This window comes from Mustela lutreola, chromosome 4 (assembly GCF_030435805.1).
Source record: "Mustela lutreola isolate mMusLut2 chromosome 4, mMusLut2.pri, whole genome shotgun sequence".
In the NCBI taxonomy this organism is placed as follows: Eukaryota; Metazoa; Chordata; class Mammalia; order Carnivora; family Mustelidae; genus Mustela; species Mustela lutreola.
The window spans coordinates 77315637-77339116 of NC_081293.1; the positions used below are offsets into that span (position 1 = coordinate 77315637).

The following is a 23480-nucleotide window of genomic DNA, read 5'->3' on the forward strand; positions in this document are numbered from 1 at the left end:
AAAGGTATAGTACTTTGAGGTTTCAGTCTAAAGCCTGAGGATCAAGGTTTATCAGAGAAACTTCCCTTCGGTAAGCTGAATTACAATTTTTGTTCTCAACTAATTATTTTCAGGATTTTAATTATACACCTGGAGTAAGCAGATGTTGCTGGGATATAAACAGTTAAAATGCCAGGCTTACTTTCCTCGGCTTCTTTTCCTTGACCCCGTAATTTCCCCCCGCATTTTTAATTCTCCTTTTTTTCAAATAAATGTTTTTCACATTGTCCCAGTCCACCATCACCAGATACCCCCAACTTAGTTTTTAAATCTCAGCCTAAGTAATTCTGCATAATTGTCATCTCCCATTTGTCTTATTTGAAGGGTCATTTGAAAACTTTGAAGCAACACTTAACACTATATTCACATTCTTAAATTCTTTAAAAAGACCTCTCTAAATGTGTATCTAGTCTCAGTGCTCTGAGAATTGATACCATAAAAAGGGAAGGACTGACCTGTAGCCTGAACTGTGTCCTTTAAAGTTATGTGTCTTCTCTTAGTTGCATTCCAATAATCTTATATGCATGTATTTTATTTTTTTCTCACTATCTATGCATATTCCATTATTTTTGGTAGAAGACTTTTTAAGGCCCGTAAGCATGTGTGGAACACAGAGTTAGCAACCGCAGAGTGAACTGGACTTGGCTTGGCTTCCAACCTCCAATTTGCCTGGGGCAGGAAACTTAATATTCTAATCCAGGAAATTACAGATTTTTTTTTCTGTCTTTATGGGGTAAATTTACACTCAATTCTAGAACTCTCCCTTTTCATCTTGCTGTCCCCAGGGACTAAGAAAAGCCTGTGAAGTTATGCATTATAGAGGAGTTGGAAGGACTGGGGTCTAAGTCCTTGTATGTGATGTCCCCTGTACCGCCCTCTGATGCCCACTGATCCCAGGGCTCCAGAATCATTGCCTGAGCCAAAGGCAGATGCATAAGGACTGAGCCACCCAGCCGCCCCAACCACTATTGCGACTCTTTGCACACACTTTCTGGAAAGGTCAGCTATACACCCGGGAAGTGAGGTGATGCAAACCCTCTATGGCTTTTATGATCTCCCTACTTCTGAAGCTTGGCCAGAAGTGGGGCAGATGCAGCCCTATCACACTGGTATCCAGGCTCTTTCTTCCCTTTTTTTCTCCCCCGAACTCCTTTACATAGCTCAAAAGTGTTTCTACTCTTCATTCATTCAGAGAAAAATTAGCTTTCATATCTGCAAGCATTCTCCCAAACTCTTTTTATATCATATATGCTCATCTTTGAAGAAAAGAAAGCACCTTTCTCAAAAAAATTATCCCTTTAAAATTATGCTTTTAGTTACTTAAAACACAAAAGACTGCTTCGGGCCGTTGGAATCTGCCATTTCCCCTCATATGACAAATGTCACTGATTTAATGAATGGAAGGCCTGGGGCAATGAAGAAAAACAGGGAAAAATTCCAGATTTTATTTAAATAACAGGAAAAACATACATAGCAAGAAAATAATGATTGGCTTTTAAGAGAAATGAAATGGATCCTTCAACACAGACTACTATAATTCTTTATAGACTGCCTTAGATAATGTCAATGATTTCACGGTAAACTTGCTGATATACATCTAAACCGAACAAAAAGTCTATATGATTGTAGCAAGAAATAGTTTTAGGGTAAATAGGGTTCGTAATTTCAGAAAGTAGATTCTTCACATCTTGAGGATCAGCCAACAAGTCATTGCCCCCGTTCCAAGTCGCTGTCGATACGTTCATGTTCCTCACGTCGTAATATGGAGAAGTGGACTAAATGTAGAAGGTTTTCACAGAAAATGACACATAGAAGGTGTTCTTTACTATTCTTTAAATGATTAATTAATACAAGTTTAAAGTACGTTGAATCTAAAATAATTACTATGATGGAAGCAAGGAATATTGAAAGAATCATTATTATGATTTTTACTTAGAAATAGATCAGATACAAATCAAAACTAGACCATTTGCTCTAATTCAGGGTGTTCAAACATGCCGCAGAAGGAATTTCGTTTTATTTATAAGGCATGAAAGCATTTTAATCAAAATTTTCTGTAGCTGGGGCGCCTGGGTGGCTGAATTGTTGGGCATCTGCCTTCAGCTCAGGTCATGATCCTGGGGTCCTGGGATGGAGCCCCGCATCAGGCTCCCAGCTCAGTGGAAAGCCTGCTTCTCTCTCTTCCACTCCCCCTGCTTATGTTCCCTCTCTCACTGTGTCTCTCTCTCTAATAAATAAATAAAATCTTTTAAAAAAAATTTCTGTAGCTGTATAGCTGTCAATATATTTATCAATAAATGGTAAATATTGGAGGGGGAGCAAGTCTGATTTTATTGATTTTAATCTTTCCAGTTTACTTTGGAGTTTTACACAAGCAAACCACACCAGGCATGAAGTTTAGCTAAGGCAGAAGAGGATAATGGGAAAGAATAATTTTGAAGATGGCAGATTTGGGTTCTAATACCTCAAGATTTCTGTCATCTTCTTCATACAATATTACTATCTTCTCATTAACTTTTGTCTTTTCCTCATAATTACAGGTTTGTCTTATCTTCCCAAATACAATCAAGAGCTTTTAGGGTCAAGAACCATATTATGCCTTTTATTTCTTATTTAACTAACCACAGAGCTATGCGTATTATACACACAATATTTTTTCTCCTGAGGGAGGATGAATTACTCTATAGCCTGTCAAACTTCTCCAGGCTTACCTGAGGTATTTGTTGTTAAAATACATAGAAAATCTGGAAAAGCCCCCATTGGATGTGAGACTATGGAGCCAAATCATGGCAGTCTTTGCCTGCTGGTCCTTCTCACTGTTATTATCCTCTTGGGCTTTACACGAGCCCTTCTCTGTAGCCACCTCCTCTGAACTGACCCAGGAGATAGTTTTTAGCTTATGCATAATTATGTACCTGATTAAAATGAACCAAGTTCAGAACAGAACTGCCCCAATCAAAAGCTCTCAAGTGACTAGAATGAAAAACCTGAAAGAAAAAAAAAAATTTAAAGCAAGATTATACTCATCTGTTTCCTACAGTGCAGCTGGTAAAGTAAGGTGTGAGTTTCATATACTGTCCCTCTGTATGGGACAGTCTTCACTTCTCCCTTCCTTTGAAAAGGGCAAGAAATGGAATGGGGGAGGTGGTGAGGGGCAGGGGCATCTACGGAACGTGATTCTATCAGTTTCATATAAATGCACGTTCCCCCAAGGCCTTTTACCTTGTTAATGGGAGCCTGTGTGCTCATCAGCCCTCCCCGGAAAGCCTCAGCTCCATCCACAGAGGACAAAAGTGAGTGTCTATGGGCACCTACATGGCTCAGTCTGTTACGTGTCCAACTCTTGGCTTCAGCTCAGGTCATGTTCTCAGGGTTGTGGGAGTGAGCCCCGCATTGGGCTCTGCACACAGTAGGGAGTCTGCTTGAAGATTCTCCCTCTCCCTCTGCCCCTCCCTGTGCTCACACTCTCTCTCTAAAATAAATAAATATCTCTTTAAAATATACATAAATATAAATATATCTTTTTAAAAAATCTTAAAAGAAAAAAAAAGTGTCTAGTGCTAGGTGCACTAGCACTGAAATAACATGTCCCTAAACATCCTTGCTTCAAACAACAGCTCTCAAGAGCATGTTCCAGAAGCCACCCCTTGCTTGCTTCACCTTTCATAACTATAGCCTCACCACCACCACCTGCTGTGAGCCTCTTAGGTCTAATCTGATCATATCCCTTTCTCCCCCTGATAATGTTTTCATTGCAGGAAGTTTCAGACTCTCAGCTTCCAGATCTTCTCTGGGACTCTAACCCTGACAGGTCTCCGTGCACCCACCATTTTATCTTCTCCTAACTCCTCCCAACTTCTAAAGCTCTCTCTGCCATCTGGACTTCCATTGTTAGCGTATATCTTAAAATCCATCTCTGATGGGTTCCTTTACCTTCCTGCTCTCTGGACAACCTGATTTTCTCCCAACAACACTTCTTACCCTGCAGTTCTTTCCTTCCACAAAACCAGCTGAGGTTATTCATGATCTTAGCATTTGTAAAACTTGTCGATTCTGAGGAATTTCCTCACATTACCCATGATGCCATTGCACCCAGCTGTTCATTTCTATCCTAGAGCTTTTTCTCCACTTAGCTTCTGGAATACCGTCATTTCTTTTTTTTTTTTAATAATTAAAAAAAATTTATAAACATATAACATATTATTAGCCTCAGGGGTACAGGTCTGTGAATCGCTAGGTTTACACACTTCACAGCACTCACTATATCACATACCCTCCCCAATGTCCGTAACCCCACCACCCTCTCCCTACCCCACTCCCCCCGGCCATGCTCAGTTTGTTTTGTGACATTAAGAGTCTCTTATGGTTTGTCTAATACCGTCATTTCTTGATCTTCATTTTTCACTCCCGGCCCCTTTTTGGTTTCTTTGCTGTATCCATCCAACCGCCACTGCCTGACCTTTGAATCCTTCCATGTCTCAGGCTTCTACCCATGCTCCTCTTCTCCCCATCTGTATTTGCTCTGTGTGTATTCTCATCCAGTTTCTTGGTTTTCAGTAGTGTCCATACTTAAAATGTTTATCCTCTTCTGTAAATCTCTTCTAAATACTAGACTCCTATACACAACTGCTTATTCAAGTTAAACACTGGGATGCCTCACACTTAACATCTCCAAATGTGAACATCTTCTCTGTCCCTCAAACATGCACTGCCACCAAATGTCCCTATCTCCTTTAATGGCAATTGCATATTTTCCTTGCTTAGGCCAGAAAGTCTGGAATCATCCAAGACTTTTCCCTCTCTCCTTTCACGGAATCCATATTAAATGTCTTTGGCTGTCTTTGTCTTTACAATACACACGTACCCTCAGAACCCAACCCTCTTTGGCACCCTTCCTGGAAACACATCTGTGCAGGCCATCATCAATCTGGATTGTGGTGGTCTCCAAAATTTCTCATTGTTTCCACTTCAATCTACCCAACATGGCACCCAAAGCATTCTTTTTTTTTTCCCCCAAGTAAACTCTACCCCTAAAGTGGTGCTTGAACTCATGACCCTAAGATCAAGCATCACATGCTCTGTTGACTGAGCCTTTGAGGTGTCCCCTAAGCATTCCTTTAAAACTATAAGTCATATTGTATCTGCTCCCTGCTCAAAAACCTGCAGTGGCTGCTCACTTAGCTAGAAAGCCAAAGTCCTCCCAATGGAGTACTTGTTCCTTTCTGGCTCTAGTACATTTCTGCCCCCTTTTCCCTACTTCTTTCTTTCTTAATTGCTGAAATCAGCCACAGTGACCTTTTAGCCATCCCTCTCAGAAATGCTCCTAAGTAAAGGGCTTTGCTTTGGTCAATCTTTCTGTCTCGAATGTTCTTCCTCCAGGTTGTTCACATTGCTAACTTTCTTGGCTTCTCTAAATCTTTTCTCAAATGTCACCATCTCATTGAGGTTGGCCTAACCTCTCTGTTCAAAAACACAACCCACGGGACGCCTGGGTGGCTCAGTTGGTTAAGCAGCTGCCTTCGGCTCAGGTCATGATCCCAGCGTCCTGGGATCGAGTCCCACATCGGGCTCCTTGCTCCACAGGGAGTCTGCTTCTCCCTCTGACTCTTCCTTCCACTCTGTCTACCTGTGCTCGCTCTCACTCACTCTCTCTCTGACAAATAAATAAATAAAATCTTTAAAAAAAAAAAACACAACCCACTACCCACTGTGTCTAATCTCTTTATCTTGCTTTTTCCCCTTTATTTTTCCATAGTTTCTATTCCCTTCTAAAGTTTTAATAATTTACTTATTTGCTATGCTTAATGTTTATTGTCTGTATATCTAACTGCTAGAATGTCAGCTTAAGGAGTACAGGAATATTTACTTTGTTCATTGATGTCTACCCCGAGCAAGAACAGTACAGGGCACATAGTAGGTACTCAGTAAATATTGTTTCAATAGATGAATAGATGCAAAGGTTGCTTAGACTTTCCTGGTCTATTTATCACCAGGAATGAACTAAATCTAAATATAAGTTAAAGATTTTTAATAATTTACCTCAAAACAATCACTTAGTAGATTTAGACATGTTAAATGAGAAAGTCCTTCCCAATATCTCAATGATACTTGAATTCATTAGTGTTCATTAAATTTAAACAACACTCTTGATCATCACCATTGAACTGTCATAATATTTTTGTTAGTTAAGTCAGAGCATTATTATTAACTCCATTTTTAAAATTAAGGAAACTGACTTCATAAGGAGTAAGTGAGCTTGCTGAGTGTCTCACTAGCAGTAAGTTTCAGAGAAAAGATTCAGTGCCTGATATTTTGATCTCAAGTATACTGTTCCTTCTAAGATTTTATCCTGGCTCTCAACTTTAAGATGATATTCACACTGGATTTTTTCTTCATTAATATTCATGCAACATATATTCTTGAGTGTCTGTTGTTTGCCCAGAACTCTTGGCCTTGCACATATAGAAGTGAATAAAACTTGCTCAAGGGCCTTATGAAGTTCACAATTGAACAGACGAGAGAATGAAGTCTAGTGAGAGACTAGGCATTGGGATACCTGTGTTTTAGTCTTAGGTTTTTAAAATTTTATTATTGTTGTTATTATTATTATTAATCTTAGGTGTTTTTGAAGGAATAACTCTGAATCTTTGGGTAAGTCAAATAATAAACATGGCCTCAATGATTCCTAGTCTACTATTCCAAATTAACTTTTTCTCATTTGTAAAACAGAAAATAGGTATATTGCTCTGATTATTGCTTAGGGTTAGAAGATCTAATAGATTATGATATTAACATATTAGAAACCATGAAGAATTACATAAATATGTAATAGTTACATTTTATCCTTCTAAATTTATCATCCTGACAATGGCATGATTCTCAGAATGATGGGATAAACCACGAGTAGTATAAATAAAATTGTACTAAAAAGCACTTGAAAAGTTATACCTGACTCCAGTGTAGCATATTTTGAATAGATGTCCCTGCTGGGTTATGTGACAAATACACATCCAGACAACTCTGAGGGGTTAAAAAATTATTTTTATACTTAGGCCACCCAGAGAAAGCATAACTTTTTATATTTGCTACACTAAATAATTTCAACAAAATTTAAAGTAATTTTAAGCAAATAATATAAATAAAATATAAAATTATATTTTAATTAAGTACATAAATGTACTTACTAAATATTTAATTTTACATTAACCTAGAAGCTATTATTGGATTTCCGAGTTATGTAGTTTGTCATCCCATACTGAAAACAATCTAAACTCTTAGGACTCACACACAGACCCTTTGGAGAGCACAAATGACTGAAAAGATAGAAATTACCAGGAGAAATGGAAAAGGAAAATTTAAAAACCCTCAAAAAAGCAAAGTACTAAAGCCAGTTTTTTCTTCAAGTTATTTGCCAATCCCAGGGAATCTGAAGTTTAATTGTGAGAACTAAGCTAGTTGAGGAAAACAAACAAACAAACAAACAAAATCAGCCCACGGCCTGCCAAGGGTGATTAGGAGATTTAAAAAGAAACCCTTTCCATGATGAACCAGGCTCCTGAAATGCTACACAACTCACAGTGAAACAATCAGAAATGCAGCAGCTTTCATGTCAACCTGTCATCAAGGTTTGAATTACCTACAATGTCCCTGGAAACCTTAGTCAGTGAGCAAGACTGACAATGTCAATGTAGTCCTATCAAAATCTCAGCAAGTTCTCTTAAGGATATCAACAAACTGTTTTTCAGATGGAGAAGCGGAAGACCCAGGACAGCCAATACAATATTGTAAGGGAGGAACAAAGTTGGAGGATGGACGTACACAACTTCAAGATGTACTATCAACCTACAGTAATCAAGAAGTGGGGTACTGGTGGAAGAATAGACCAACAGATCCATAGAATGGAAAGAGGGCCTCAAAATAGACCCCTATATAGTCAACAGATCTTTGAAAAAGAGAAAAGGCAATACAATCAAGAAACAATGGTGTCTTCAACAAATGGTCCTGGAACAACTAGATGACATGGAAAAGAAAAAGAAAAAAAAAAAAGAATTGAGGCACAGACTCACACCCTTCGCAAGAGTTAACTCAAAATAGAACACAGATCTAAATGTCAAACTCAAAACTATGAAACTCCTATAAGATGACCTAGTAGAGAAAATCTAGTTGACTTTGGGTCTAGTGATGGATTTGTAGATAAAACACCAAAGGCACAACCTATGAAAGAAATAACTGAAAAGCTGAACTTCTTCCGTCAAAAACGTCCACTTTGCAAAAGACAAAGAGAATTAGAAGACAGGCCACAGACTGGAAGAAAATATTTGCAAAATATGAAGGTGTTACCCAAAATGTACAAAGAACTCTTCAAACTCAACAATGAGAAAATAACCTGATTTAAAAATGGGCCAAAGACCTTAAAAGACAGCTCACCAAATAGATATACAGATAGCAAATGACCATGAAAAGATGCTCTGCATCATACACCATCAGGGAAATGCAATTTAAAAGAACAATGAAATACCACTACAAGCCTATGAAAATGACAAAAGTCTGAAATGCAGACAGCACCAAGTGCTGGTGAGGAAAAAGTCACAGGAACTCTCCTTCACTGCTGGTGGGAATGCACAATAGTACAACCCCTTTGGAAAAAAACAGTTTAGTGGTCTCTTATAAAACAAAAGGTATCCTTGTCACACGATCCAGCAATTCCAATCCTTGGTATTTATCCAAAGGGGGTAAAGACTCATGTTCACGCAAAATCTGCACATTGATCTTGATAACATCTTTATTCATAATTGTCAAAACTTGAATGATAATGTCATTTAGTAGGTGGATAGATACACAGTGATACATCCCGACAATAAAATATTTTTTCAGAACTAAAAATAAATGAGATACCAAGCCAAGAAAAGACATGGAAGAACCTTGAATCTATGCTACTAAATGGACGAAAGCAATCTGAGAGGGCTACAAACTATGATTCCAACTACATGACATTCTGGAAAAGGCAAAACTGTAGCAGGCAGTGAAAAAATCAGTGGTATCAGTGGTTGCCAGGATTTAAGAGGGGAGGGATGAGTACACAAATCACAGAGGATTTGTAGGGCAGTGAAAATATCCTACATGATACTGTAATGGTAGGTCTATGTCATTATACATTTGTTAGAACTCACACAATGTAGAACACCAGAGTGAACCACACTGTCAACTATGGATTTGGGGTACTTATGATGTGTCTATGTAGGTTCATCAATTATAACAAAAAGTACAACCTGGTGGTCCTTGCCACATCCAAGATCATCTAGGTTTTTCCCGATTTGATCTTCTAGGAGTTTGAGAGTCTTACATTTCACATTTAGGTCTATGATCCAAATCTGAGTTAACTTTGTGAAGGGTATTTCATTTTTTTGTATGTAGACATCCAGTTGTCCCAACACTATTTGTTGAAGAGACTATGGTTTTTCTAGTGCACTGCCTTTCTCCTTTGTCAAATATCTGTTGATGGTATTCATGAGACTCTGTGTCTGCACTCTCTATTCTGCTACCCTGATCTTCTTGATTCTTTCATTAATTGCACACTGTCTAGATTACTGTAGTTGAAGACTAAGTCTTAATGTTCAACAGTACCAGTCCTCCAACTTTCTCTTTCCCTTCAATTCTGTGTTGGTTACTCCAGGTTTTGCTTCCCTCCATAAACGTTAGAAGTCATTTGTCAATATCCTAAAATTAGCTTGCAGGGGTTTTGGTTGGGATTGCCTTGAATCCATAGACTAAGTTGGTAAGAATGGACATCTTGACAACTTCTCTTTCTTTGAATGAATAAATTGATTCTTGCTGGGAAATTATTAAATGGTACAGGTGCAGGAACCAACCAGTAGTTTGAATGCCACAACTGCTTCTGCTAAAGCCTGTTTTTTAATTTAATGTGCTTAAAAAGTCTTAGAATGAATGCGTACATCTGTAATAGCATCTATACACAATCAAACTGTATGGCTTTGGGAATAGTAGCTTGAGCCCCTAAACAGTGTCCCACTCCAGGAATTTTTATGAATGCCCAAAGCCAGTAAGGTTATTAGCAGGCACAAATGCCAATTACAAAAGAGTCAATAAGAAAGCAAGGGAGTGTTAGGAACCAAGATATAAGAGCAGGAGTTGTTAAAAAAATAAGAGATAGAAGATGGGGTGCCTGGGTGGTTCAGTGGGTTAAGCCTCTGTCTTCAGCTCAGGTCATGATCTCAGGGTCCTGGGATCAAGTCCCTCATCAGGCTCACTGCTCGGCAGGGAGCCTGCTTCCTCCTCTCTCTTTCTCTCTGCTTGCCTCTCTGCCTACTTGTGATCTCTCTGTCAAATAAATAAATAAAATATTTTTAAAAAATAAATGATAGGAGAGAACTGAAATACAAGAAACTTCAGGAAACTAACACCCAATAGTAAAGGCCAATTAAAAGACCCAGCACAGCACCTGCTCTCTGTTCTCTACAGAGAGCAAGACAAATCGGAATGCAAACTAATCCCAGCATGCTCATGCTGATTAGTTTCAGAATGTTGGTGTGTAGTCCCCAAACCAGGAAGGCTAAGAATCTATCAGTACATGTGGATAAATCATATAATGACATGCAAGGCATAAAGTACTAAGAGCTGCTTTCTAAAAATGGACAAAGTACATTTCAAATTCAATTTGTTCTCACCATATTTAAGTTCTTCTGGTCATATCCATATATCATAAACAAGATATCACGGCAAATCTTACCAATAATCTTCAGTGGACACAGCTTGGAACCAACAAATCTTTTGAATGAGGTATTAGGTAGGAAGTCTTTGTTGCCAAGAAAAGCCTGTAAGACAAGTTTACTTTATTCATATTTAGAAGACCAAAATAAATGGTGCAATGAGCTCATTATATTTATAATGAAATGCACTGTCTCACATTAGTTCAAAATATTTAAATGAGAGAGCCTGGGTGGCTCAGTCGGTTTAGTGGGTGACTCTTGATTTTGGCTCAGGGTCATGAGATGGAGTCCCATGTTGGGTCCATGCTCAGAGCAGTCTGATTGTCCCTCTCTCTGCCCTACCCTGCCACCCTTGCCCTTGTGTTCTCTCTCTTTCTCTTTCTTTCAAATAAAGAATTAAATAAAACCTTTAAAAGAAATACATTTCTTTATTTTTTCAAGATTTTATTTATTCATTTGACAGATAGAGATCACAAGTAGGCAGAGAGGCAGGCAGAGAGAGAGGAAGGGAAGCAGGCTCTCTGCTGAGGAGAGAGCCCAATGTGAGGCTCGATCCCAGGACCCTGGGACCTGAGCCGAAAGCAGAGACTTTAACCCACTGAGCCACCCAGGCACCCTAAAAGAAATACATTCAAATTAAGGACAAAACTTGGAAGCAGGAGATAGAGATAAGCTGACTACTGGATTTTCCTTCAAAATGAGATGTCCAAAGCTATTATAAATAAAATCTTATTCCTTTGTAAATACAAAAGAAAGAATCCAGTGTCACTGAAACCAAAAAATTAAGTTCATGCAAACATAGTCAAGACCTTTTATTTTGAAAGGACAGAATCATTGTCATTTTGATTTATAAGCTATGTAAAGGAAAGGAATAACATACCTTTAACACTGACCTCCATTTGTATGCCAATTTAATTAAAGGGCTCTTTGAGTATTTGATAGAAAAAACTGGAGCTAAGGCAAAAAGTATTTTGATTCTTTCAGCTATCTGTGGTATTGTGGAAAATGTTATGAAAGCTGAAAGAAAACAAGATAGAAACTAACTATTCTTACACCATTTCTAGCATGTAAGAAATGATATCATGGCAAGTGAGAGTAAATTCAATATGGTATGACCACTTAATTGACTCGTTCATTTCTCAATTCCCTTATCAAACATTTCTCAATCACCCAGTATGAAACATACATATCGATCAAACATCAGACTGATGATTAATATTAAAAACTATGTCTAGACCATAAACAATGATAAATCAACAATAAAAGAGTCTTGTAACATGATAGTTGAGAAATCAGAAACAGTATTGAAGATTTCTATAACTGGCAATGCTGAAAATAGGCTAGTGAGCTTTTTGGATATTTGAATCTTACACTTTAGATGACAGATCCAATACATGTCAAATTGTTTTTATATTTACTTTTAATATATTTTAAAACATCCTTGCCTTATTGTGCAGAAGATACTAGTTTATATTTTATTGTTAGAGTCATTAATATGACAAATAGTTTTCCCTTTTATGACATCTTATCAAGCTACATTCTGGCACATCTTTTTTATTTTTTTTATTTTTTTTCCAGTTTTACTAATAACTTTATTTAAGTAAGACACAGGAACTTCTATACCAAAAAAACACAAAACAAAAGCCACACGTTTCCTTGTGTAAAGCCATATTGTATGGTAATTCCAATACTGTTCAGCACAGTGGCTAGAATTAAACAGTACAACTATATACAAAATTTAAACAATTTCTGACAAATTTCTACAGCTGGATGTAGGATACATTTGAGCTCAACAACTTCTGGGAAGTTTACGTGGCAAAGCATACGCTTTAACACATTTGGTTCAAAACTTTAATATATGCTAAGAACAAATGTACAACACAATATTTAGTTTCTCATGAGAAAATAAAAGCACATGTCACTATAAATATCGTACATCAGATTTCATCACCAAAAAACCATTCAGTCCATCTTTCAGAAATTGATATTGATACACTATTGCATCATATTTGGACAAAAGCAGAGTGTAAGATCAACACATTATGTAATGCTAAACCAGATATCAGAAGTTAATAGAGCTCATATTTATCTTACAGAACTAATAATTTTCTCCCTTTAACCATAATCTACAAAATATAGTATTTTCATCAAGGCCTGAGATTATTAGGATTAAAGGTGTCTGCTGCTGAAGAGATTGTTTTAAAAGGTTCCCCTGTGAAAATGGCAAAAGTAAACTGAGTCCTTTTCCATGACAGTCTCCTACAATATAACACTGACTAATTTTAAAGGAGCCAGAATGCACCTTTAGGAGAGAATATTACTGCAAACTTTGGTGGAAAGAAGATAATTGGGATCATGACAAAATAATACACAGAATACATACACATGCAAACATATACATATACATATATATATATATATATAATTTCTTTAAAAAAAATCAATGGTGTTGCTTTCTTCTCTATCACCTCTTCCTTCTTCAACCTCCTTAGAAAATAAAACAAAGAAACCCCAAGGAATGACTGAAGGGAACTGAAACGTTCCTGTGACTGTAAGCACCTTATTCCCCTAATTCTTAAGAAAACAGTGCCATATACTGTAGGTACAGATGAAACAACTCTATGCTTTACTGAACTAAAAGCAATGGAATAAAAATACAAAAACTTCCCTTTGCTTTTGGAGACTCTCTTTGTGCTGCAGAAAACAAAGTCAGAGTTGGGCTCTTCCACTGACCAACTGGGATTATCTAGGGCTCTCATCACACAACTTCGTTGAGAATTCAGGTCGAGTCTGCAAGTGCAAGGCGATTTACTTGGGTTTTTGCTTTACTTTGCACATCTGAAATACTAACAGAACCATCCATGATACTGTGAGGAGAGGCTTGAAGAGACAACTGCAAACTACTGCTTTTCTAAGTCACCAAACAACCAGCTTTCTGTGCTGCACTGCTTCTGAGACCCACACATTCTCTCTCCACATGAATGCAACTCATGCACCTCAACTGCTGGAGGAAAACAAGAACCAAAAAGTGTGACATTTGTAAACCCTCAAGTTAAAGAACTTCCGAGAGAGAAACTGAACATTAATAATGCCTTTAGCTAAAACAGCACTTTGTGACTTTGCTGGCCAATATAAACAAAAAAATCTCACCCATCCCTTGTGAGAGTTCACTTTTTTTTGCAATTAAACCTAGACTTTCTTGTTAAATTCCAACATGCACAATTGGAATGTTTATGTAAAGCCTGGTACCGGAGATACTTCATTTGCAACATTGTAACAGTCAGGAACTGAGCAACACCTGAATTTGTTTAAAAACCAAAAAAAAGCCACATGTACACATGTTGAAACAGTGAATTCAACAGTTGTGTTTTACTTGTAACCGCAGGACAAAAGTGATGTCAGACACCACAGATTTGCTGGTTCTCCTCATGTTCACCCATGTCCAGGATTATTGTTCTCCTAGGGTTGAATGCACTTCTTATTCGAAGAATGTGGAATGTAATGAGGAAAGGGAAATGCATAAAATAAGGAAAGGCAAAAGAGTGATGTTCCCTTTTTAGCTTTTTAGCTGTGAAATATTTAATATCCCAATATGATATACATTCCAAGTTACCTGAGTTTAGACTTCAACTGAAGTACCTGAAGCTAGGCCATAGGGTGGGCACTGTGCAACTGTTGTGGCCATTTACTTATTTATTTTTTTGCATTGTATGTATTATAGAAGTTAGAAACAAACACCTGGATCAATTGTAAACATAATCCTGAAGTGCAGTATTTTCCATAGGACAAAGCACAGCAAGACATTTTCTATTTAGACAGGCAACTTTTTGATATAGAGCTTATTTATACTGAAGAATTTGGAACAAAACACAGGACACAGTACTAATCTGTCAAACATATTATGAAATGCATAGTCTCCACTTAAAACGCTGAATGACACACACATTTTGCAAGCAGTCCTGCTTTCCACAAAAACTGAATAGGAGTTCCGTCCCTGCCAAGATCAGTGTTAAGAGATACTTTCTGATGCTGATAAGTATTCTGTTGGTGGTGGTGGTGTTCTGCAAGTTTGTCACTCCATGCAGATAAGCTGTCTGAGGTCTAGTTCCTAATCCCTGAAGGTAGGGTAGAGGCCAGCTCCCCCTCGGTTTTAGATGATCACATAGTTCTGAGCAGAGATGTGCTCCTCGCCCTGCAGGTCCTGCAGGAGCTGCTGCTGCTGGGATGGCTGTTGGAGGGAGGCCTCCATGGTGCCCACCGAGCTGGTGTCATCGGAAAGAGACGTAAAGGAAACCCAGGAGGAGAGCTGCTCAACGGTCAGAGTGGCCAAGGCTGAGCTCTGGCCTGAATTAGGAGAGTTCTTGAGCATCAGGTCGGAGGCAGGTAAGAGAGGGCCTACAAGTTTTACAGGACAGAAAGCTGATCCGGTGGGGATGAAATTAACCTTGTTTTTGTCAGGACAGGAAAAGAGAGGGGCTGAGATAGGCTGACGAGACCTTTATCACGATCATAGAGTAAATCTTCTGTTGAGCAAGGGCTCCCATCCTGGGATTCGGGGGGACAAAAGGGGGAGACACAGGGTGAATGGCTGCTACAGCTACTGCTGCGCTCCTGCACAGAGGGGGTCTGAGTGTTGATGCTGCGAGTGCTGCTGCTCCGGTAGTGAGCAGGGAGTGGGGCTCTTCGACCGTCCGGGATCTCCAAGGGCTTGGACACTTCCTCCTTCCCATTATTTTCTTTAATGTATACCTTTTCTAATTCAGGACTTATCCCTTCTACATTGCAGGGCACACGTGAAACGGAAGATTTTGGCACTGCTATATTTGACAGCGGCATAGGGACTGATCTTGATCCAGCAGCCTGAGTGTGATTGATTGTTATATGGTTGCCATGAAGAGGTGACTGAGGATCTTTCTCCTTACTGTGCCGACTACTCTGTTTACTACGTTGTAGTTGCTGCCTCCGTTTGGCAATCTCTTTTAGTTGATCAGCACTCCCCCATGATGCAGAACGCTGATGTGACCTTTTTTCTGCTCCCTCTTCTGCCCAACAGCTAGGTGTCTGAGTAGCTTTATCTTTCATGCATGAAGGGTAATGAACATGAGGATCCCGTGGCCACTGTCCTGTGAGATAAGGTCCTGTTATCGTATCCAAAGAAGAGGTTCGCCTTATTGTACTAGAGGTTCGAACTTGCTGAGATTTTGGCCTGTCCACTCTGCACACGGGCGAGCCGGGGCTCCGTCTCTCAGGTGAGTTGCTCCTCCGGTGGTTCTCGGGGGACCGTCTCGGGCGGCCCTTGGCCCGCGGCGCCTGCTCGGTCGGGGCCGCGGCCGGCGGCAGCGTCGGGCTGGGTGGGCTGGGGCCGCGGGCCGCGCCGGGCCCCGGGAGATTGCCCAGCGAGGCGGCGGCGGCGGCGGCGGGTGTGCGCGTGGGACTGTGCTGGCTGCCCCGCAGGAGCTGGTAGGGCACGGTGGCGCGGATGGGCTGCAGCAGCCGGCCGGCTCCCGCAGCCGGGGCGCAACCCACGCCGCCGCCGCCCGCGCCGTTCCCGCTGCCGGCGGAGGGGGCGGCGGGCGGGGAGCCCGCGGCGCTGCGCCGCATCCTCTGCGGCGGGGGATGAGGGGTCTGAGAGGAACTGGAGGAGGAGGCAGTGGACATGGTGGCTCCGAGGGCCTGGGACGACGCCGGCTGACACGGAGGCTCAGAGCGGGAGGCCACATCTTTTTTATTTTTATAGCTTTTCTGTTTTCTGAGTTCTAAGAAGGCACACGACCAGAGAATCATATAACATATTAGAAGTCAGTAAACTTTAGCACATAGCCACTTCTTTCTTATTTAATAATTTTCCAAGATTCATGGTTCCAGATAACTGTTACAGCTGGAAAATCCAGAGTACAACTCACACACATGATTAATAAATGTCAGAGAAAATATCTGTGGAAAATTGGATTAGACTGTTCTTCAACATACTCTTTTAAAGCAGGATGTGGCTTATTCCTTTAAGAAAATGATCATTTTTCAGCCTAGAAAAGACTCAGTGAATACTGGTTGCTACTATCAAGTAGGCTTTGTAACTTTCCCAGTAGAAAGAGTGGGAGTAAGAAGGTTTACCACATCATGTAAGAGAATTATGTTGGGTTTTAGAGAATTATTTTCTGAAAATGAAACTATTACACATTAGATGGAAGCATTGTTGCTGTGAGCTGAAAGAAGTTCTTTTTTAGTCTTTTTAAACATATGAAGGCTTAGGCTCATCTTTGTGCATGTCTAAAGTTTAATCTGTCCTAAATGCATAAGCATGAATGGCCTTCTCACATCCCCTCCTCATGAGGTCCTTTGCCACACTTAAATAACAATTATAAGTATGAAATTTCTATTTGTGGAACAAGGGGTAGTTATGATCTTATGATCTCACTTTGATCCCAAGATGGATATCCAACTTCTGAACGCTTGGGAACAAAGACAACCTGTTATTACAATGAATTCTTTGTGACTGGCGTAGACAAGGTAGAAGGAGGAAGGGGGTAAGTGTCCAGGGCCCGGCTGTGGGTCTTCTTCTCGGCGCTCTGTTTTGTGTCACTTGTAGCTCTGGGAGTTTGCCCACTTCCTTAGGAGGTGTGTCTGCAAACCCTACAAAAGACATTGCATACTACGAGCCACAATCTTTCTGGCCATACCAATAGTGGTACCCTGGGAATGGCCTATATAAAATATTTCCTCTTGTCCCGTGTGTTTCATGATGAAGTCGATGGAGGCTGGGAGGTCGTATTTTGCCATCTCGTCAAAACTACAAAAGGAAAAGCGAAGTTGAAATCCCCTTGCTTCTAGAATGTGATGCTAACCCTTGAAGATAATGAACAGGTAAGTGAAGGCAAACAATTTTCAACTCTCTTTGGGTATTATCAAGAAGTTATGGGGTGGGGCACCTGGGTGGCTCAGTGGGTTAAAGCCTCTGCCTTCGGCTCAGGTCATGGTCCCAGAGTCCTGGGATCAAGTCCTACATCGGGCTCTCTGCTCAGCAGGGAGCCTGCTTCCCCCTCTCTCTCTGCCTGCTTCTCTGCCTACTTGTGATCTTTGTCTGTCAAATAAATATATCAAATCTTAAAAAAAATATGTTAAAAAAAATTTATGGGGCCCTTGGGTGGCTCAATTGGTTGATTTCAGCTCAGGTCGTAGTCTCAGGGTGGTGAGGTCGAGCCCTGTGTCTGGCTCTGCACTCAATGTGGAGTCTGTTTGAGCTTCTCTCTCCTTCTCCTCTGCTCCTCCCCCCACTCATGCATGTGCATGCACTTTCTCTCCAGCTCTCTCTCAAATAAATAAATCTTTCTTAAAAAAGAATTTATATGGTGTAATATATCTACTTAATAAAGACTTCCGTGAGAACACAAAGTCAGCGAATAAAGTAGCCCCAAGATAGTCTTATAAAGAGGCTGTTTATTTTGCATACAGGGGGATAAAGTAAATATATAGGTTAAGAAGCAAAACAATAGGAAGGGTGGGGTTATCCAATAGAGGAACAAAAAATTACAAAGAACCATGCAGGAAGGAAAACAAACTATGTATTAATTTAGGATGGTTGAGTTACATTTACATAAACCAAATGTGCTTTGTTAAAGTTCAAATGTGCTGCAGTAGTTTGGGTATTTTTGACAAACGAGAAACACACTTAAGGTCAAGCAAGCATTCTTTCATTTTCAAGCAAAAATTGACATAAATTGTCATGGTCTGTTACAAGACCTGATTGAGAAAAGACACTTCTGTTCTACTTTATTTCATTCAAACACAAGACAAAATATTTGACACACTTATAAAATAAAATGAAACATTACTTGATGTTATTTGTACCTGAAGGCCCAGAATTCTTTGGAATTTGTCTTCAGGTACTTGTGTTTCCTGGACCAGGTGGTCCCCCTGCTGTTCCCCATCCACACATCATAACCAGCATCTGCCAGAATGAAGCCCAGGCTGTTGTTGGGCAGATTGGAGATCCAGCTGCTGGCACATGTAAACAAACCATGTTGCGAGTAGACAACAAGCCTCTGAGCTAGAAAAAAAAAATGCAGAGAATTTCTTCTTAAATGTTGTAGTATCTGTATAAATATCTTATCTGAAATTAAATCCTTTAACATGACAGTTTGAAGTTTTCAAAATATATTTTTAAATTTTATATTGTATAAATATGGTAAATTTTTCATGTTTAATACCATTGTCATTGTTTAGCAAAGTTTACAAAGTTGCACACTTAGCAAAGTTTACAAAGAATTTTTTTTCAAATGACCAAGTATACCATTAGGTCATGTCTCACTTAAATATATAAACTTTAAAGATTAGAACATTCACATAGCTAATAGTCATGAGAGCACTCATATACATTTTATTTTATTTTTATTTTAGAGAGAGAGAGAGTGAGAAGGGGGAGGGGCAGAGGGAGAGGGAGAAAGAGAATCTCAAGTAGACTCCACATTGAGTGCGGAGCCCAACATAGACCTTGAGCTCACCACCCCGGAGATTATGACCTGAGCCAAAAACAAGAGTCGGACATTTAACTGAGCCACTTACACTTCCATCATATACATTTTAAATAACATATTACAGTAGATGTCAGCCAGACACTGGTCTTAGCCACCCCAGTGCTGTGCAGTGGGCTCATGAAAGAAGTAGCCATGATGAGAGAGATGTAGGTTAACTTGGGCCCCCAGCGTGGGTGCCTTACCACAGCTACTGCTAGGAAAGTATGTCTGACCTGCCTGCAACAGATATCTCACAGGGTACCATCCCCTCAAGGAGACCAAACCAGCCACTTGGAGACTAGTTGGGGGCATCAGACCTTTTCTCATCTGGAAAGGTCAACAACCCACTATGACTGGCATTGATATATATTTTGGCTATGATTTGCCTTTCTTTCCACATAGGACCACAGCAGAGTTCCAAGAGTTCATGGAGTGTCTGATCTACAAATATGGAACCCCTCATGACATACCTCAAATAAAGGGAATCATTGCAGGTCAAAGAAGGTGCATTCCTCAGTATTATGGCCTTGGAAGGCCACTGGTCTGAGAGCGTAACCACCATCAAGAGGCTGCCAGCCCAACCAAGCAATGAAATCAGCACCCAGTAGAGATTCCAGCTGGGAGATGACATCCTGTAACTGTGGGTCCTGTCCTTAAGGACTCATTTAATACCTTAAACAAATGACTGAATATATTGCTCTAATCAGTAGAACACGGAGTCTAAGAAAAAAGGGGTAGGATGAAGAATGGTCTTACTATCATCCAGTAACTCACTTGGGAGTTTGTACTTTTTGTCCTCACAATTTAAGGCTCTTATAGATCCAGAGGCCCTGGTCCCCAGACAGAAGACATGTCCACTAGTTCACACAGTAAACATCCTAATAATAAAGCCATGACTGCTGGTAGGCTATGACTTTGGACTCCTCATGATAGAAGACTAGAGGGCAGCAGTGGCAAAGAAAGGAAAAACTATATTAGCAGGAGTCATTGGCCTTGATCATCATGACGAGGTAGGGCTTCTGATACAGAATGAGGATGGAAAAACATACTTGGTGTTCACGAGATTCAGTGGGACATCTTTTGCTACTCCGTTGCCTTGCTTTCCCTATAAAATGTACAAGTACTGCAACTGCGACCTGTTACAGACACAGTAACCCTTCAGGATAAGGGCCTGGCTTGCCACATCAGGGGACACAGCTGAGAGGGAGGGGAATCTACAGTGGGTAGTACAGGTGGGAATTAACAAGTGACAGCCATGGCATTAGGATCAGTGGCAATGGCAGATGTCACACTTTGTTCCACTCAGCTTCCTCTTATAAGTTTCCCCAGAAATTCTGACCTACCCATACCCTGGAAAACCTGCACCTGGATGAAATAAGCTTAATGTGAAAAACAAAAGGATCTGTGTCATGTAAGAGGTGCACTCTCTGTTATTTTGGTGCTCACCCAGACTTCCTTTCCAAAGTAGGTGGAGCTCCCAGATGTTGTGGGTGTTGCTTTCTAAGTGCTCACTATTGCCCCTCTATCCCCCAGGGCGAATGGCAGTTGCCTTACCTAGGAGATTACACCAATAAAAGTAGCCTTAGGCAATAACTAACTGCTGTGGCAATGCAAAAGGCTAACTCCTTAACTTCAAAGCAGGACAGCTTCCACGATGCAGTTCCTGGATCCATAAGCTCCCCTGAGATCAGACTCCAGCGGGACTTAGCTGAGACATACCCTTTCTAGCTCCTTTCCTAGCCCTCTTGGATTTCCACATGACCTTCTCCTGATGGTAGACCAGCAATAAATCACATGCTTCTGACTCCCTGTCTCGGGCACTGCTTCTAGACAACTCAAAAGCACTTACTGTATTTTGAAATTACCTTTCAATATTTTATTACAGTATTCACAAAATTAGGTCAGACCCTGAAAAATGATTACTATAATTATGTTAAATCTATGTTAACATTTTCTGTCTGGTAGTTCTGACCTTTATAAGAATCCAAAATTACATTGATTGAGGTTGTTTCAAATTAGTATCTTTCCTGAAATATACTTTACTGCTTAAAACTTGAGAGGGCATTTTATAATATGAGAAACATCCTTTTCAAGGAGAAATATCTAAAGAGAAAACTAAAAAAAAAGTTGGCTTTTGTTTGAACAATTAGATGAATAAGCAAAAGTAATCTATTGCATATTCTTCTAGTAAGTGACAGATATAGGATTATAACCCTAGCGACAAATTCAAGTACTTTATCTTTTTCACCACACTTGTGGATAGTGATGTACCTACTGTTGGGATAAAGAACCAAGACCAAACTCATCTCTCTGCTATTAAAGGGACCCACAAAGAACATTTGGAACAGCTTAGTTTCCATCACACTCTAAAACCATCCTGTGAACAAGAAGCCAGGGGAGAATCAGGCTCTCATCTGGGGGCATGTAGAGACAAGGGTGAGAAGTTAATTGTGCACTTCATCTTTAAGTCTTTTCCTTGTCTGACACTCACTGAGGGCCCAGACAGTCACCAAGTTGTTCTGAATTGAATATTACCTGAACTGTCACTGTTTGTCTTCCCATAAGGAATTCTATAAAGGCCAAGGATGTAACCATCTTCAGTTATAATATCATACACTTCCTCTGGGTAGCCCCAATAAGAAATAATTTGGCTCTAGATAAAGAAAAAGGAAGGCTTTTAGGATACAATTTCTGGTCAGTTAATGGAATCTGATAATAACCTAAGCTGTTAATGTAATAATGGACCTTGTATAGTCAGTCTCTCAACCTCAGGACTATTTTTTTTTTCACTAGTTCACTGATTCATTCAGTAATAGATATTTTAGTACATCTATAAACATCATTCTTATACATTACTTTTTGCCTAACTACTAATCACTCAAACTTTTACCTGCTCAGCCACATAAATTTTAAAATATATGTTTATCCACAAATGTTTGCATGTCTATGATTATAGCTAAGCTTATATCTGGAATTTGCATGTATGTGCGTGTATACAAAAAAGAATTTATAAGTCTTCCACAAAGGTATTTAAATGCCGGTATATATATTTTCACCCAGGGACAAAGTAAGGGTGAAGGGGAAACTGTGAGCTACAGAACGGTAAATGGGGACTATTCATTGACCCATATCAAAATATATGAATACAGGGATATTTTTTTGACTGCAGCTCTATTAAAATAAAAGCCCGCCCTCCCCAATTAAAGAGTAGCATCCACTGTGTTATTTCAGCAGCTTAGCATTTATTTCCTAGCAATTTACAATGTTCATGTTCACTTCAGGGTTCTGAGCTCTTCGATATAGAAAGGCACCTTGCGTAGTCCCAAGAATTAAAATAAGAGAGGTCACTCTGAAAAGATAGGACATTTGGGATCTGCATATAAAAGGAGATGTTAATACTACTAAAATTGCAGCAAGTGATACCATTTGACTGTTTAAATAATTCTGTGAGTTAGGGAATATTACTGTTTTCAGGTCAGAAAACCAAAGCCTGGAAAAATTAAGTAACTTGTCTAAGGACACACAATGTATAGTTGGCAGTCAAGAGTTCAATTCATTCTGGCTTCATTCCCACATCAGTGCTTTTCCAGCTGTCTTCTTTTGCAGCACAAAACCCTCTTTGAGGTCTCCATTATAGAATTGTTTAGCCCAATTCCAAAAACTTTATCATATACTACAAGTTAATTGATACCTGAATTAATGATGTAATGATATTCTTACCAGACTAACACTTGTTTATTTCCTTAAAAGATTTTATTGATTTATTTGAGAGAGTGTGTGTGTGTGTGTGTGTGTGTGTGTGTATGTGTGAGAAACAGAGTCAGAGAGAGAGCACAGAGGGAAAGGCAGACACCCCACAGAATGGGGAGCCAGATGCAGGACTCTGGGATCATGACCAGACCCAAAGGCAGACAATTAACTGATGGAGCCACCTAGGCGTCCCTAGACTAACACTCGTTTAAAGTATGTTTAACAGTTGTTGAGTTTTGGGGAGGGAAGGGGGATGGCAAGAATCTTAAAACAGTAAGAAAAATAACTTGTTATCTATAATGGAACCCCCATAAGACTATCAGCAAATTTTTTTAGCAGAGACTTTGCAAAATACAGATTGCAAAATATACATATATGCAAATATATATATATATATATATATGTATTTAGGATTTTATTTTATTTAGTTGACAGACAAAGATCAGAAGTAGGC

The 23480-nt window shown here is 39.6% G+C and overlaps 2 protein-coding genes across 2 annotated transcripts; both read right to left on the bottom strand.

Annotated features, from left to right (window-relative positions):
* Positions 1-1538: 1538 nt before the first annotated feature.
* Positions 1539-23361, bottom strand: LOC131830076 (lipase member J-like). Its single transcript, XM_059172484.1, has 9 exons — positions 22538-23361; positions 21812-21929; positions 18612-18810; positions 17444-17553; positions 11647-11783; positions 10725-10871; positions 6988-7059; positions 2955-3026; positions 1539-1814 (listed from the first exon to the last, which is right to left on the bottom strand). Exons 1-9 carry the CDS (start codon positions 22700-22702, stop codon positions 1593-1595), a joined length of 1242 nt encoding a protein of 413 aa, XP_059028467.1. The 5' UTR covers positions 22703-23361; the 3' UTR covers positions 1539-1592.
* Positions 14785-16848, bottom strand: LOC131830051 (glucocorticoid-induced transcript 1 protein-like). The gene is given in 2 exon segments (XM_059172451.1): positions 14785-15263; positions 15266-16848. Coding segments are annotated over 2 exon segments (1632 nt in total). The 5' UTR covers positions 16551-16848; the 3' UTR covers positions 14785-14916.
* Positions 23362-23480: the final 119 nt, after the last annotated feature.